General features: G+C 37.8%; 1 protein-coding gene across 3 annotated transcripts; it reads left to right on the forward strand.

Annotated features, from left to right (window-relative positions):
• Positions 1-3,983: 3,983 nt before the first annotated feature.
• LOC137713569 (DNA glycosylase/AP lyase ROS1-like) lies at positions 3,984-14,322 on the forward strand. 3 transcript variants are annotated; one of them, XM_068452882.1, is made up of 21 exons: positions 3,984-4,338; positions 4,432-4,964; positions 6,023-7,684; positions 7,774-8,181; positions 8,433-8,523; positions 8,608-9,526; positions 9,599-9,958; positions 10,060-10,139; positions 10,284-10,368; positions 10,444-10,535; positions 10,618-10,686; positions 10,819-10,855; positions 10,938-11,020; positions 11,351-11,872; positions 12,159-12,195; positions 12,310-12,373; positions 12,714-12,853; positions 12,982-13,047; positions 13,144-13,258; positions 13,345-13,383; positions 13,938-14,322. In XM_068452882.1, the coding sequence occupies exons 2-21, from the start codon at positions 4,589-4,591 to the stop codon at positions 14,051-14,053; spliced, it is 5,361 nt and encodes a 1,786-aa protein (XP_068308983.1). In that variant the 5' UTR covers positions 3,984-4,338; positions 4,432-4,588; the 3' UTR covers positions 14,054-14,322. The 3 variants fall into 3 exon arrangements, with proteins under 3 accessions (XP_068308983.1, XP_068308980.1, XP_068308981.1); XM_068452879.1 differs by having other exon boundaries at positions 3,985-4,338; positions 8,608-9,958; XM_068452880.1 differs by having other exon boundaries at positions 3,985-4,329; positions 8,608-9,958.
• Positions 14,323-18,057: the final 3,735 nt, after the last annotated feature.

Consider the following 18,057-nt stretch of genomic DNA (forward strand, 5'->3'; position numbering starts at 1 on the left):
GTAATTTCCCTGTCAGCACGGCACTACGAAATAAAGTTGTCACCTACGCGAACTTAATTTAACCAAACTCAGTACGAAAAAACATAAATGACACTGAAAATACAGAAGCAAAGAAAGGAGAGAGTTCTCAATGTCTCCTAAACACAACGCGTCATATGTTATTATATGAGTGAAGGAATACTTAAAAAAGCTTTCTTTCACAAACAATGCTACTATTACCGTCTATTTATACTATCACACAAATAAAGATAAGATATACACACGTTGGCAGATCTTACTTTTATTAAAAAATATTATAAATAGATATTAAATGTACCACCGTATACCAAGTCCATTAAAAAATCTCTCAAAAAAATATAAAAAAAAGCGCAAATATATGTAACTCAATTGGTTACAAGTATTCACTATTACAGACCAATGTCGAGTTCTGACTTCTCTCTTTCCTCTATCACCTAATCAGAAAAAAAAAAAAAAAAAAAAAAAAAGAGGACACGGAAACTGTGACACGTGTCACGAAAAGAGGCATGTACCACGAACATAAGGTGGTGCGATGGGTGAGTGTAGCAAGCGTTTTTCAAGCAGAATAGTCAGGAGAGAAACTTGATGAGATTCTTTGAAATGGCCTTGGAGTCGAGGGTCACGAGCGGTGACCGACAGATTAGCGAGTACGGTCAAGCAAATGGAGGAGTGAGAAAGTAGAGAGAGACAGAGAGGCAGAGATGACGAGATGGAGCACTTTTCTTGCATGAGATCCAAGTGTTGCTGTTGCTGGCAAGCAAACCACCAAAATTATATTTCACATTTCTTCACACACCTCATCACCCTTAAATTTCGGTTTTGATCAAATGGGTTTTTGGATCTTAGCTACCAAAACCCTATCCCTTTCTCATCCAAACAAAAATTAAATAAAAGAAAATATTTTCCAATAAATAAATAAAAAACCAAAAATATTTTTTATTTTCAATTTAATACCTAAACCCAAAAATTATAATCCAGTTAATTACCTCTCAAAAGCAATTTTCAAAACAAATTGATACACGTCACGAACGGTAATAAACTTTATATTCAATTCCCATGGTTAATGAATTCAATATTTAATTATTACAAATTATTTATTATGTGACGTGACTCAATCATTTTATAAACAAAAACCACCTGAAATATGCTAGCATTTATATATGTGTATTTATATGCTTGTATGTGATGTGATGCAGTGATAGTGCTTATGAGGAAGTGTTGGGTTTGAAGATCCCAATAATATGTTGACAGTTAATGTAGTTGGAAGCAATTGGTTTTTCATTTGTGTGAGTGCAAAAGTAGAGACACTAAATAAAGTTAGCGTCTGAAAAAGAGCGGCGGGCTAGACAAAAGAATATAAACATTTTTGAATAAAAGACGCATGATTAATTAATTTAATTTTTTTTTATAAAAGAAGCTGCACATTCTTCCAATCATGGTAAGAGACAGGTGAAATGAAAACAGTTTATATGTTTGACTTTTGTCTAGCAAAAACTTGTTGGAATCTATTGATCATGTGGGACCCGTTTAAGATTTCATCAATTTTAAAACTTAGCTATGATCCGTACGGCACATCGTTACGTAGACGTTCCGGAAATAAACTCGACACAACAACGTACAAAAAATGCATGAACATATAAACTTTCAGATAGGGTAGCCCTATAGTATAGTAGGTTAACCGATCCTTAATAAATCATGAATTATCAACAATATTAAGCATAATTAGTACTAATCAAGATTATATATCCTCACACAAACTCTTTAAATTTCTTAACGACCCACCATGTAATGACCATCATGAACCAATTCCATGCGCGCCAAATTCAATCAACACCCAAAAACCTCCCCACCTAGAAAATGGTGCACCATTTTCTCATCCAATGAGGGGACCACTAAGGGTAGGGGCCAAAATAAAGCAAAATACAACCCCCCTAACTAGCATCGTGTTAATCACCCAATTCCTAACCGTACGACGTCGCATTCGTGCTATGCGGACCCATTATTGACTTTTCCATGCCTGCACGTGCCAAGTGTCAAACTTTGGGCCAACCTCGCCCAGTAAAACCTCTTTAATTTTCTGTTTGGTCTCGTGTATCAGTCAGGATTCGACGCTTCACACGTCGTGGTCGTTGGTCTAAAACCAACTTCACATATTACCCCTGTAGTATCATATAATTACACTACTACCCCCATGTGTACGAATTACACTTTCCATTTCGTACCTGATCCTAAACAGTCACAAATAAATGCAAAGAACTTGTAGCTTAAGTAATATAAAACATTTATCACTGTATTCGTGGTCCTAAGTACGATCCAATGTCCTATGTATTAAAAAAATAAATATACAGAAAGCCAACTTGGCTTGTGGTATTTGCCTTTGTATTGTTTCAAAAAATTTAGAGGGAAGAGAGGCCATTCCGTTCTAAATTTGGGCATACCACGAGCCTTTGTGAGGACTTGCAAACAAGGTCTTAACCTTTTTTTTATATTTTACAAATCGCCACCAAGAGAAATTGCCAACAGTGGAAACTCAAATGTCTTTTGAATTTGACTCAATTAAATGACGAAGATAATATATTTTTTAGTGAGTGAAAATCAACTAGTAGTAAGTCTAGTGTATTTGTCTCAACTCAATCTAAGAGGTCTCAAATTTAACCTACCGAAAAGACGGCGGCTTTATATATATGGGAATCTTTTGATATAGGCGTCTCATTTTTTAATTTTCTAGATCAAACATCCATGCCTTTTAGTGATTTGATTAAACTCTTTTTGTCATAATTTTGGTGTTATATGCACATTATATTGTAACAAATTTCCTATAATCTAGCCTTTTAATTACACTCTCCTCCGTTAGAGATAATTGTAAAAAAAAAAAAAAAAAGTTGGTTAGATTCAATTTATTTTCACAATAATGCTACAATTTAGCAATAATTATCTACGAATTAAGATATTTTCTTTCCAAAATAGTTTAAAATATTCTTAAATCATCCAAAATCAAACATACCGAAATAAGTTTTTCTTTTGGTATGTTAAGAGAAAATAGGATTGAGAATAATATAAACGTACCAATACACAATGTGTACAAAATAAAAATAATGTACCAATATTAACAATAAGTATCAAATCAAACGTACCAAAATTACAAATAAACGTACCAATTAATGATTTTTGTAAATTCAATCATACCCGCAGATAATATATACGTAATGTATTGTACCTAATAATAATTCGTCAACAACTATACTTAAAAAAATACAACCAAAAAAAATATATAATTTCACAAAAAAATTGAAAAAATTCCACGAAGCTTTTATGTTGATCACCAACTATTTGAAAAAGAAAAAACTATTTGTAAAAAGAAATAATATTAAATGTTTGAATAACAAAAAAATTAAAAAAAAACTATGATCGAAAAAACATATTTAGAGGAGAAAATATAGTTTAATTATTAATATCTCCACTAAATAAGCAAAAGTGCATCATGCATATAAAAAGATAAATTCAAAAAGTATTTTAATTTTAAAAAATAGAGGTGACTATTAGCTAAAACACTTTAATCAAATTTTAAAAAAGCACAGATGTTTAATTTGAATGATATAGAAAAAACACTTTAATCAAATTTTAAAAAGGCACAGATATTTAATCTAAATGATATAAAAAAAACAATGATATAGAAAAATGATAGGGGATTCTAATTTTCCATATATATATATATATATATATATACATATATATATTTTTTTTTTTTTTTTTTGAGTGAGTGTAATACTTAGCCCTGCATGCTGTGAATGCATGGCTCCGAGACACCGTGAGTAGATTATAAAGTATTTGTTAATTAATGTACAAATACACAGAAAGAAACAGAAAAGTAAAGTAAAATTAGTTTATATAATTTCGTGTTTAGTATTATTATATTAATATAATAATATTAAAGACCAAGTCGTTTACCGGGAAAAGGTGTTATCAGTTATATCTATTGGCTCCATGGGACTTTGTGTTGTTTGGCTTCTTTCTTCTCTCTTCACATTTCTCTCACTCCCTCAATAACTTTTCAACATTTTCGATTCTTTCTGAGTTGAATGAGATCTGGGCAGTCACTTAAATTCAGGGTAGCTCTATAAATCCTCTCGGTTTTTGCCTTTTTTTTTTAAATATTTTTCTCTGTTCTGTAGATTTCACCAAACAGCAGAGAATAAAGTGGCATTATCCGTGGAGATTTCTGTTTTTCCATCTTATTCAATAAAACTGAATTTTCAGTGATTTAAAGATCTGAATTTTTTCAACCAGATGCTGCTGGGTGTAATGTTTTTGGTGAGCTAGGTAAACTCTGATCGTTTGTTGTGTTGTTAGCTCAAAGCTGGGTTTTTTGAGCTTAAGATTCTCAAAATTTGCCTTCTTTTTTCTTTGTGGCAGGTGATTCGATAAAATGGGGAAGAGAAGGATGAAGAAATCTTGATTTCGAGAAATCGAAATCGAAAAATCCTCTTGGAGAGAACGGAATTGAGCGTGTTAGAAGAAATCTAAGAACTTAACAGGTGGGGTGGGTCCCTCTGAAGGCAGAGGGATCGGCATGGGTGAAGAGGGAGGAGATCGGAGTTCTTGCTGTTGGATGCCAACAACTCCTTACAGGCCTATTCTCCCCAGACTGGAGCCCAAATTGCAGCCGGAGATTGCGACGGCCTCGAGACCCTTGGCGTTCGGGGTAGAAGAAACTCAAGAGAATAGAGTAGTTATAGACTTGGATCCGGATCCGGAGGAAGAGAGCGGATTTGTTTACCAAGGAGCTGGGGCCGGGGCCGGAGCCGAAGCCGGCGTTGAAAGTTCAACGGACGCTTATTTTTGCCGCGTGGCGCAGTGGAGAGATGTTCCTTGTAAAGAGCTCATGATCCTTGCGGTGGCCTCTGCAAATGACGGGAGCGGTGGTGCAGTGCTTGGAGATACTCAGCGTAAGTGCAACCAATTGGGTTTTAATTGTTATTTGTAACACATTTACTGATCGCTGTGAATGGCGGCGCAAGTGCGAACTCACGTGTGTCCGGATCCACATCCGACTCACGTGCGTCTCGACTCACATCCGGGTCCACGTGCGTCTAGCCCTCTAATTATTGGAGAACAGTCGACGCACGTGTTCTTTTATCTTCTTGATTAGGAGAAATTCTTAAGTACGGACTTCCGTATATAGAACCACTCACGAAAAAAGTGGGCCTATAGGACGTCTCTCATTTCTTCTCACGTGATGAGAAATAAAAACACACTAAGGTCAACTAACTTTTCATAGAGTTGTTTAGTGGCGAATGAGTGGAGAGAAACTTACATGTATACTGCTTTTTTCCCTCACGTGAGGAGAGAAGATAGATATAAAAAGGGTACTAACCTGGTTGCAAGGTGAGTCCCATATAAGCTTTATACTTGATTTTTGCTACGAGCTCTAATCTTTTACTATCTTACACCTCAAGCAAAGCATTTTTGAACAAATTCATCCGTCTTGAGAAGTGGAGAACATAGTTACCTTACGAGAAGCAAACTCGGCAGTCACTGAATTTAAGGGCAGGAGAGCCGCCTTAGCGTGGACAGCTAGTTGAAGTGACTACAAATAGCATGAATATGATAGTTGTCAGAACAAATTAAACATCCGAAATGAAAATATTGATAACAAGTTATAGGATTGTTCAGGATTACGATATCTAGAAGATAGTAATGAGCGCTAGATACGTGCACTATGTATGATAGAACAAGTAATGAGCCAGTTTTCACACACGTCATTTGTCATATATTCTGACTGCAATAATGAGTTGTGTATTGATATGTCGTATGAATTTCTGATTCTCGGTATGAATCTCATCTTGGGGAACAAGTTCTCCATGATTAGTTTATTACCACCAATTGTTTTACCAGATGTCAGATTTACGTTAATTTTAAGTGCAACTCTATAAATCAACAACAAAGTTTGTAGTTTGTTTTTGTTACCTTTCTGATCAGTAGATGAACCAATGTTTCTATGCAGATGAATTTTTGTTCCCTGACAACCATCCTTATGATCTGAATGCTCCACCTCCGACTACATATGGCCAATTTGCACCTATAACACCGGATAAGTCCATGAGACTAGACAGTGTTCAAATGTCTCAAATTCCGAGCTCCAACGCAGATGATGGACGAGGCCAGGAGATAGAAGAGCAATGGGATGCTAATTCTGCGACAATTAACATAATTGATCTGGAAAACAATAAAGATATAGAAAAATCTGCCGTGGATTCATCACAAGCTACTTTCTCCACGCAGCTCCAGGAACATTGCAACCCTGACAAGGAGGTGAACATCATTATAGACTTGAACAATACACCACAACCGAAACAAAGAAGGAGAAAGCACAGGCCGAAGGTGATTATAGAAGGCAAGCTGAAAAGAAACCCGCAGCCTTCTGGTTCTATGGAAAATCCAAAACCCAAACGTAAGTATGTGCGGAAGAGTACACTCGAGAAAAACAAAACTCCTCCACCAAAGGAATCTACAGAGCATATTGATTCAAATAATGTGAAGCCTCCGAAGAGATCATGCAGAAGGACTTTAAACTATGCCGACACGGAAGAACCAATAGATGGAATTTCCTCGAGCAAGTCTTTCAATGTGGGTTCACAATCACAGGAGATGAATGTTGGCACCGATGGAGTTCAATCAAATTCAACTGGTCCGTGCAGGAATGAAGTTGAATTGGTGGCAGATAACACCCAAGCAGGCATAGCCCAAGATCTCGTCCGTTCTACAAGCCGAATGCTGAAACATTACTTGTCATTGCCGGACCAGCAACCTCCAATCACACCACAACAAATTAGAGGTTCTACTACATATGTTAATTCCCAAAAGGAGGCTGCAGAAGAAATAGGACAAGTGAGCACTTGTAGTGGACAGGCAAACCCTGCACAAACCATGTTGGATTCTATTCGATCATCCCAACGAAGTGCAAATGATTCCACCTGCAGCACAAATACAGTTCTGGCAACAGAAGAAGAGCAAGCAAAAAGATCAAAGAGAAACTATTCGAATGCTGTTGAGCAAGCAGATCCTAGAACCGGAAATTTGTTGGGGGCTAACTATAATAATTTGCCGGCATACTACAATGTAATGTCCTGGGTGCATTTTCCATACATATACAAGAAGAAGAGGACTGACAAGGCGCAAAATTCTACCATACCAAGCACCTCATATCGTGTGACTATGGCAGAAAATGTATGGAGACCATCGACAGCTGGTTACTTGACTTCTGGTCCTCAAGTGAATGCTGATAATTTTTCAACTGCACTTGGAGAAGCAGGAAAAACCCCTCAGGAGAGACCGCAAGGTGTTCACAGTTTCCTGCCTTTGTATCAGACAGAGAGGTCAACAAAGAGAAGATCTAGTTGCCCTACAAGGGTCCGTGACTTAGCTTCGCTAACCAGAACACCAGAGCACATTCTGCACAGAACCTGTCTCGTCAAACAACCACCCACTGACGGCAATGGTCAAAGAGTGAACCACTTTGACAAATCTCAGACATGCATTGACGCACTAGTGACAGACGTCGGTGCAACACTCGCAAAAAAGAAGAGGACAAAGAGAAATCCACTTTCCAGTTCACAACGAGGTCTTGTAATCTATCAGAACCAGCAATCTTTCGCCACTGCATCAGGTTTGTCAGTACATTATTTGTTTCGGTATGCAGGTTGTTTCCAACTCTGCCAAGCAGCTTTCGTAACTATACTTGATCATCAATCGCAGGTGTTCCTCCAGAAGTACCATTTGAACAACTGCTTTCTGCTATTACTGAGCACTTAAAATGTTTGAACATAAACAGAGAAAATAGCAGCAGATTTGCCTATCATGGGTATAATGTGATCTCTTCTTATAAGGCACAATATCAAGAGCACAATGCACTTGTTCTTTATAGAAGAGATGGCACTGTTGTACCATTTGATGGTTCGTTTGATCCAATTAAGAAACGTAAAGCGCGACCTAAAGTTGACCTTGATCAAGAGACTGATAGAGTATGGAAGCTTCTGCTGGAAAATATAAATAGTGAAGGTATTAATGGAACAGACCAGGAGAAAGAAAAATGGTGGGAAGAAGAGCGTAGAGTGTTCCATGGACGTGCAGACAATTTTATTGCACGAATGCATCTTGTGCAAGGTACAAATTCTTTCATTTTCGGGGAATTCATATTAAGCATATCATTTCAAATCTTATCTCATGACTAGAGTTTCTACGTAGTGCAAGCTACTCGATGAAAAAGAAATATGCATTCTACTGACCATCATGATAGTCTCAAGAACCTTGGGAACTCTCATGCATATGCATTATATACACATAGAATGCTATTCTTTCAATTTTAGATGTAAGTTACAACTTCATATTCTAACAGTATAATATTACTTTAACAGGTGATAGACGCTTCTCTCCGTGGAAGGGATCAGTTCTGGACTCAGTGGTTGGAGTTTTCCTTACACAAAATGTCTCAGACCACCTCTCTAGGTAAAGTGCCATTTCTATAAACTAGAGAATTTGACATTAGATAAATTCCAAGTGAGAAACTCTCTAATCTGCACCTCCTTACAGCTCTGCATTCATGTCAATGGCTGCACATTTTCCCCTGAAGTTGAGGAGCAACGAAAAATCATGTGATGAAGAGGTTGCGAGTTTGGTAGTAGATGAACCAGAAGTGTGCATTAGTGAGAATTCAAACCAGCCAGGTTGCGACTGGAGTTCCCTCACATTCCATGACGCTGAGCATAGTGAAGAAAAAGTTGTCAATGGAAACGAGAACTCTGGAAGCACTACTGAGGGGGTTATCTCAACAAATGAAGCAGAATGCAAGCTATCACATCCATCTGAATCTGGTCCGGGGTTGTACCCTAACTCATTAATGAACAGGTCAACCACCAAGATCACAAGAACAGGATCGTACCTGCAGGAGGATATGAGAACTTATGATGTAGTTTCATCTCAAAATTCTGTGGATTCTTCAACTTCACAAACTGTGGAAAAGACAGGATCATGCGAGAGCAACTCAGAAACAGAGTATCCACCTAATAGATGTGAAAACAGCAGTTTAGATCACTCCACGTCATTTGTGGAACTTTTACAGAGGGCCGAATCAAGTATGCTGCATTACAGTCTCAAGGGCACCCATATGTCCTCTCATGACACATCAAACTGTGGAGGTTACCAACCTGCATGCATGCAGCATAATGATCAAAGACGTGAGATAAACAGAGAAGAAGCATCCCTAGACCCTTCCAGTAACTGTTGTTTGAATCTAACCCCCAACCCAGGAGTACGGCAAGTTGAGTGCTTTGATTTGTTCGCAGAAGTAACCGAGTCTTCTTATACATCCAAAAATAAATGTGAAGACAGTCTGAGTGAAAGAAGTGTACTAACAGCAGAATCTCCCAGTCAAGATGCAATAAATAATAAGCTGACAGCAAATGTTCAAGAAGCACCAAGATGTTCCAGAAATTCGTCCAATAACATTCAGGTAGGCAATAATATGGCCCAGTCTCAACTCGGGTGGGTTGGGAACTTGAATAATGTTGACATACATTCTCAGGAGCAAAACAATAAGATACACCAAAGTTGCTTGAACATTTCTGGAGGGACCACAGATGTTAGGCAGAAGGCAGCAGAGTTGGGTTTAAATGAGCAGAGTAATTCAGTAAGCAAGGAGTTCACTAGTACAAATGCTGCTACCTCCAAAACAAAGAACAGAAGAGCTGGAAAAGAGAAAAATGATCAGCAAGATTGGGACAAATTAAGGAAACAAGCAGAATCAAATGGGAAGAAAAGGGAAAAGACAGAAAATACAATGGATTCCTTGGACTGGGAAGCCGTAAGATGTGCAGATGTTAATGAGATTGCCCAAACCATCAAAGAGCGGGGAATGAATAATATGCTTGCGGAACGAATCAAGGTAAAAGGAACATTAAATATAATTCTCAAATTTTTCAGTGTGCCCATTACACACAGAAGACCTTTTAGATCAGCTGAAGTTGATTGAGAAATTTTGTGCAGGATTTCCTTAACCGACTGCACAGAGAACATGGTAGTGTTAATCTTGAATGGTTGAGGGACGTTCCACCTGACCAAGCAAAGTAAGCTTGCAGAATTATTCCAACCCATTTCTAATTATAAAAAATAAACTCTAAAACTAAATCACTTACCTTGCATGTTATATATGTACTGAACATGCATTATGATTATGTGGTTTGCATTCCATAACTATGTGGTGTCTATAGAGAGTATCTGCTGAGCTTTCGTGGATTGGGGCTGAAAAGCGTGGAGTGTGTGCGGCTTTTGACACTGCACCATCTTGCTTTTCCGGTGAGTACATATTAAAAATATGACTGACCAGCATAGATGCAACAGATCTCAATATATATGGTTGTACCCTTGAAGGTGGACACAAATGTTGGACGTATAGCTGTACGGCTTGGATGGGTACCCCTTCAGCCACTGCCTGAGTCACTGCAGTTGCATCTTCTTGAGTTGTGAGTTTTATGAGCCTCCTCCATGTTGCTTTTGCAAAGCATATCCAATTGGCACTGGAGCTGATCTTTCTGTCTTTTATAGGTACCCAGTGCTGGAATCCATACAAAAGTATTTGTGGCCACGACTGTGCAAGCTTGACCAAAGAACATTGTAAACACAAAATCAGATAAAATCTTCACATTAGGACACTATATTGTATTTATAAGCTTGATTTTGGAAGAGTTGCTCTTCCATGAAAATTGGATACTAACTGGACAAAAACATTTCAATATTTGTGAACAGGTACGAGCTGCATTACCAAATGATAACATTTGGAAAGGTATGCCATCTTATCATTTATGTGAAGTGATTTGTCTTCACCTTCAGACTAAGAACGAATAAAATATCATTCTTTGACACAGGTCTTCTGCACTAAAAGCAAGCCGAATTGTAATGCATGCCCTCTGAGAGCAGAATGTAGGCATTTTGCGAGCGCATTTGCAAGGTTTGCAATTCAATTGTTCCATCCTTTGCATCTAAAAGCCAATCTCCATTATAGTTCCAATAAATAACAAAACAATTTTGTTTGTCCACCACCAATTAGATCCCTTTGGGATGTTAAGCCTGATAAGTAAAAGATAAAGGGAAAAATGGTAAGCATGCACGTAGTTAGAACAAAAAATGGAAGGTCTCATTAATCAGATTATAATGTAATAAAAAAGTGTGAACAAGGAACATCAGATATCCTATTGCAAATCTGCCTTTTACATTCTCATAGAACGTACTGTACTGTAAGATTATCTGATTTGTTACTTACAAAGAATGTTGGATGCAGTGCAAGGCTTGCCCTGCCAGGACCAGAGGAGCAAAGCATAGTGAGTGCAAGTGAAGACAAAACTACCCATCCAAACCCTGCTGGGAACAATAATAGAATGCCCTTGCCCTTCCCTCAGGCAACATACCAGCAATTGGAAGCAAGTCAGAAATCAGAAGTAAAATCTACAGTTGGTCATTGTGAACCTACAACATACCATCAATTGGAAGCAAGCGAGATATCTGAAGTAAAAGCTGCAGTTGGTAACTGTGAACCTATTATTGAAGAACCAGCATCACCAGAGCCAGTGTGTACACAGATATCAGAGGACATTGAGGACTTCTGTGATGATCCTGATGAAATTCCTACTATTAAACTTAACATTGAAGAGTTCACTCAGACTTTGCAAAATTATATGGAAAAAAACATGGAGCTTCAAGAAGGTGACATGTCAAAAGCTTTAGTCTCTCTGACACCAGAAGCTGCATCTTTACCAACTCCCAAGCTTAAGAACGTGAGCCGACTGCGAACTGAGCACCAAGTGTAAGTAGGAGCTTTCATCTCTCCGGTAATTCAAGAAATATCTTGCATGCAGGATTTTGGTATTACTAGGATTAAATGGATTAAGTAATCCAATAAAAATCATACAACATCGCTCTGTCCAAAACTATATTGATTGTGCATCCAAAAAACATAACATCTTCCAAAATAAAGGTAAACATTTGGAACAAAAGCCCTACAGCTTTCTACACCATGATGATTGTGATGAATATTATCACATAAAGCCAAACATCTTATATGTTACTGATTCTTGTTCTTCACAATGCAGCTATGAACTTCCTGATACGCACCCTCTTCTAGAAATGGTTAGTAATACCTACATATCTATCTAATAACATTGTTTAACAACCCCTTCTTTGGGTTTCTATGAGTCCAATAAGTATCTATCCCCAATTTAATATCTGCTTTGCTTAATACAGTTGCATATGGATAAGCGAGAACCTGATGACCCCTGTAATTACCTTCTGGCTATTTGGACTCCAGGTATGCAGACGACAATAAAAACCAACCACTATAATTCTTAAATCTGGCTATCTAATTTTCCTCTTTCACCCCCAAGTTCTCAACCCTCTTTGAGAGTTTAGCCTAGAACAATCTTCCAAAGTGGATAGCATAGCCTTATGAAACCTGACAGTCCCCAATGTCAGAGTGACTACTATTATCATTTGAACCACGAATAAAAACTGGTTTAAGATCAACACTAGAGACATGGCATAGAGCATCTCTACGTTTCTTGGTGGGGTACTGCCCATAGTTAATACCTATACTCTTTTTATATATGTTTACTAGGAAATTCCACTAAATGCCTTGATGTTCATACCAGGTGAAACTCCAAATTCCATTCAACCACCAGAGAAAAGGTGTAGTTCTCAAGAACTTGGCAAGTTGTGTGACGATAAGGAATGTTTCTCATGCAACAGTTCACGGGAAGCAAATTCACAAACAGTCCGAGGGACTCTCTTGGTAAGAATAAGCTAAACGAAACGAACCATGTATAACTTTTACTGCTATACAAAAGAACTAAACATTTGTCACACCAATAGAAGTAAAGACAACAATGATCAGTGGTTACTTGTTCTGATCATGAACAGATACCATGCCGAACAGCAATGAGAGGGAGCTTTCCACTTAATGGAACCTACTTTCAAGTTAACGAGGTGAGATACAGTTTCATTCGGCTCAAGGTGTTTCACATTGTTAAGGCATCTGTTTCCCGTTCGGGTGATATTGATAAAAAATACCGTCCAATGTAGGTATTTGCCGACCATGATTCGAGCATTAACCCAATTGATGTTCCAAGAGCTTGGTTGTGGAAGCTAAATAGGAGAACCGTGTACTTTGGAACCTCGATACCAACAATATTTAAAGGTATAGATTCTGAAATATTATCCTTTGATCCGTTTTTAAATGTTTCTAACAAAAACACTCAATATTCTTCTTCTTCTTCTTGCCAGGGTTATCGACACCAGAAATTCAGCAATGCTTCTGGAGAGGTATGAGAAAATGTCACTTACCCATTCTGTGTGATCCTAGCAGTGTTCAAATGGTTATATGTATGCACTGGCCTTAGTCTATTGTTGAATTATACACCCATTCAAAACCTTACTTGTTAGAAAGGAACATAAGACCTACTTCCCTTGGAATGTTGCAATTTCTAGCACCCATTCAAAAATTACTTGTAAGAAAGGGACATAAGACCTACTTCCTTGGAATGTTGCAACTTCTAACATCTTACCCAAAGAGCTAAGGATATTGTCATATCTTCCTCCTGACATCTACCTAAGACACTACTAATTGCATCTTCAGATATTAGTAGATTACACTTTCCTAACTTCAAATGACAAATGCTGAACTTGCCCGAGGAAGGGATCTACAGGTACAAAGACTATGTTTTCAACGAACTGGAACCTAAAGCATCTTATGGCTAACTCATAGCAAAATCTGCTTTATTTCATTTTTCTATTTGACACGGTCTTGTGGCACAAACTGCCTCTGGGCAAGTTCATAGCAATTTCTGTTTGCTCAAAGCTGCTGGCTTTTTTTGCAGGATTTGTCTGCGTGAGAGGATTTGACCAAAAGACACGAGCACCGCGCCCATTACTGGCCCGACTGCACTTCCCAGCCAGCAAGTTGGCCAGAACAAAAGATAAGAGAGAAGAGTAGCCACCCAGAAGTCTCAAAGCAAGTCTATAGAGCTGCAGATAGCCCACATTGAGCCACCTAGAAATTTCAAAGCAAGTCTATAGAGCTGCACATACCCCACATTGAGTGGCAAAGCATTCAAAACTTGTAAATTGGCTCGTGTAGTAAAGAGTCGAGTTCTAGTTTAGTTGTTTGCTCAACTGAGAGGGCATTTAGCCATTTGTGTAAAAACGGCCAGGATACCATGCGGCTTTATACACTAGCTAGTTTCTTGAGCAAATTTAGTTCAAGGTTGTGAGCTTAGTATCCAAAGATCACACCCCCCCCCCCCCCCAACCCCCAAAAAACACCCCCTAAAAAATCAAAATAATGAGCAAAAGATGGAAATTATGTAGGGACAGGAGACATAAATCTGATTTTACCTTCCAGAACGTCCAACCCCTCCCCCATATCCAGCAGAAATCCTTCTACTTCTTTCTAATCACAGTACCCAAAACATGACCAATACTACACTCCTCAATAGGACAATAAAGAATAAAAGTGATCTGCATTTTCAGTTTCACTCCTACATATCATGCACCAATGGCAAGAAAGACAAACATTGGGCCCTGTTCTCTCAAGGGAATCACAAATATCAACCCAACCAGAGCAATACTTATGAAAGAAAGCGAAACCGAACCCTGGGAGGAGCTTTAGCCTTCCAAACCAAATAAAAATGGATCGAAAAAAGAGATATAGATCGGTAGTCAACTGAAAACCCTCCTAAATATTTGCTACAAGAAAGAAAATCCTGAAGGACTAGAGCACCTTCTATAGAAACCAGGTGTAATCAAAATTACATTTCCTAATGATGAAAGTGAAGGAAGTTGAGGTTCCAATCATAAAACCAATTAACATCGGGAGATTAAACTCCTTATAAGCCCTTGCACAATTTCTTAACTTTCCGATGTAGGACAATACTTGGCATCCTCACATAAAGCTCCGGCACTCACAAGTCAATTAGATTCCTACAGAAGCCAAAACCTAAGCAATTTGGGGAAGAGTTTACTCACATTCATCCCAAAACCTCATTCTTTAGCCTTTTGTCTCCAAACGATTTCTTCTCTTAACACTACTAGCTCTTCAAATTTTAATCCTAATTTTGTCCTCTCACTTTCCCTTCTTGATTCAAATAGTTTTCTTCTTCTATCAAATTCGTTCCTCAATTCTCCTTCTACTCCATTTTTGTGGCGTCAAAAACCTCATTCAAATCCCTCCCACCTTGTTCTTCTCTATCTATCCCTCTGTTAGAAGTGTTCCAGAAATGTGCGACCGAGTAAATAGCTCTACGAACATCATTTAGATTTCTACAGAAGCCAAAACCTAAACAATTTGGGGAAGAGTTTACTAATACTCACATTCCTCCCAAATCCTCATTCTTTAGCCTTTTGTCTCCAGATGATTTCTTCTCTGGCTCTTCAAATTTTAATCTTAATTTTGTCCTCTCATTCCCCCTTCTTCATCCAAACAGTTTTCTTCTTCTGTCAAATTCATTCCTCAATTTTCGCGACAACAAAAACCTCATTCAAATCCCTCCCAAACTTGTTCTTCTCTATTTCACCACCAATCATTAAACAATTGTCTAACTTCCTGATACTTTAAAACTTATATCCGCTTAAAAAATGCATCAAATGTTAAATTCGAGAAGTTCCAGATCTATGAAACATTTCCTAAACTTCTGATGCTTAAAAATTTCTCCTAAATTGAAAATTCCTCAAATTTTAAAATGGAGAAGTTTCAGATATATGATTTTCTTTTTTTTTCTTTTCTTTTTTTTGCCTCGAGATTATACAGACAAACATGCTAAGTATTACTACCGGACTCAAGTTCTGATTCTTCTACGGATCAATTAACGGTGACATATTGGAAATCGATACAATCGAACATGAGCAAGCAAATTTCAAATCGAAAAAGATGCAGATGCAAAAAAATGAAACCGAATGCAATTACAGAGAAAGAAAATCAACTACGATAAGTCGAATCGAAGCATACCGTCGGATTTGAATCTGCTCGCGAGCCGCGAGATGTAGATCGTAGATTTGGAGACTGAACAGCGCTCTCACTAACGCTGATTAAGGTGCAGATGCAGAAAATATGAAATCGAATGCGATTGCAGAGAAAGGAAATCGACCATGACAGTATCGAATCGAAGCGTACCTTCGAATTTTTATATGCTTGCGAGACGCGAAGAGATGGATCGTGGATTCGAAGACTGAAAAGCTCTCTCTCTCTCTCTCTCTTCAGTCGCAGATACAAAGGGGAGTGGAGAAAGAAACGCTCCTTTGCCGCCTTACCGCCATTTTCCTTTTCGGTTTCCCTCCCAAATTTCCCATCTCTTCCCTTTTGTGATTTTAAAGCGAGACGCGTGACGTGGCGAGCTGTAGGCTGTTGTGGAATTACTCGATTGAGTTGTGTAACGCGCGCGCGCATGCGATCTCTTTCTTTTTTCTTTTTCTTTTTCTTTTTTTTTTTTTTGTTTTAAGTAAACTATCGATTTACTTCCTAAACTTTTACTTAGCTTTCGATTTTTCTCTCAAATTTTTCTATTGGAAAATTAAGAACTCAAACTAATTTTTTTAGTTGATTTGCCCCCTACCTTTAGTTTTTCATATATTTCATCCATATTTCTGTTAAGTGAGACTATGTGCACAACAAGTTATAATTCTTTTAAGGTTAGAAAAAGTCATTTAGCAAGACTTTCACACAATATACCCTTTGCACAATCGCTGTTTAGAAATCTAGGGTTTACACACGATTTGCAAGGTGGGTGTTCACTGAAACTTGGGGGAAATTGACTTCATAGTTTGTTGATGGTGGATTCGACAAAATCATTGAGATTACAAAAAGTTTTGAGAGTTGAAGATGCCTTTGGAGGTGCGCAGTGGGGGGAATCGTCCAAAGTATTGTAAGTATATTTTATACCTTTTGTAATTGTTTGTTTAATAGGAAGATGTCGGCTTTACATGGTTTTTTCTCTTTTTTATAGCTTTGTATGAGATTTCTTTTTGGTTTCAAATGGTGGTCAAATGTATATGTGGTCTTAAAGAAAAGCATGTGGACCTTAACACGGAAAGAAGAGGAAGGGAATGGGTGTGCCAGGCAACAATTGGATTTTTTTTTTTTTAACAATTGTGTATTGAATTTTTATGTATTTCTTTTTGGTGAAGAATATATACTTGATTTATTCACAATAGATTTTTAGGTCTAATTGCCATCTACCGCAATCTTATTGATATAGAAGTACAAAATTTAATCACTAAATAATCAGTTTGAGGCTCCACTTGGTTAGCATTTGCCAATTATAACTTGTAGATGATGCGTTCAACAATTTTATGAACTGGTTGGTTACTACCTTGCAGCCGTTTTATTCAGTTTGTCGTCCCATATCTTCTTTTTTTTTCAAGTTTTGGATGAAAAATCTTGTAATACAACTCTGTAGATTCTATTGGAACTTGTGTTTTCTGTGGGACTTGGAGTCCCACATCGCCCAAACACCTTTCATATTAAGTCTTTATAAGTGAGTTCACTCACTTATAGTTTGAAAAGAATTGGGCCAAAGCCATGGACCTTGGGCCTTAGAATTGGAGAGTTTGGGTGTATATATTAAATGTCAAAGATGGGCCTTGGGGCTCGGATGGACGAAAAACACAAGTTACGTTTTTGATTTTTTGGATTCAGTTTTTTCCGAAAGGATAAAACTGATTGAACAGTTACGTTCAGTTTTTATTGAACAGTTGCATTCGGTTTTCTTTTTACAAAAACTGATAAGCCTGAACGGTTGGATAAGTTCGAATCATGCCATTATATATATGGCAATACAAATCAGAAACCAGAATCAAGTTTTTCCATATTCATTCCACCATATTTCACTGAGAACCACACTACCAATTCGCCAAGAATCCAAGTTCGAGTGCAAGAACTTGGATTAGATAGTTGTATCCTGCAAGATAGACGTCCATGTGAACTACTGCACTGGTGTAGGGGCG

The sequence above is a fragment of the Pyrus communis genome, chromosome 13, assembly GCF_963583255.1.
Source record: "Pyrus communis chromosome 13, drPyrComm1.1, whole genome shotgun sequence".
NCBI lineage: Eukaryota > Viridiplantae > Streptophyta > Magnoliopsida > Rosales > Rosaceae > Pyrus > Pyrus communis.

Coding starts and splice junctions, on each gene's coding strand:
- LOC137713569 (XM_068452879.1), top strand. CDS start 4,589: ATGGGTGAAGAGGGAGGAGATCGGAGTTCTTGCTGTTGGATGCCAACA. Junction 8,182..8,432: donor ACGAATGCATCTTGTGCAAG/GTACAAATTCTT, acceptor TTACTTTAACAG/GTGATAGACGCTTCTCTCCG. Junction 10,369..10,443: donor TGCACCATCTTGCTTTTCCG/GTGAGTACATAT, acceptor GTACCCTTGAAG/GTGGACACAAATGTTGGACG.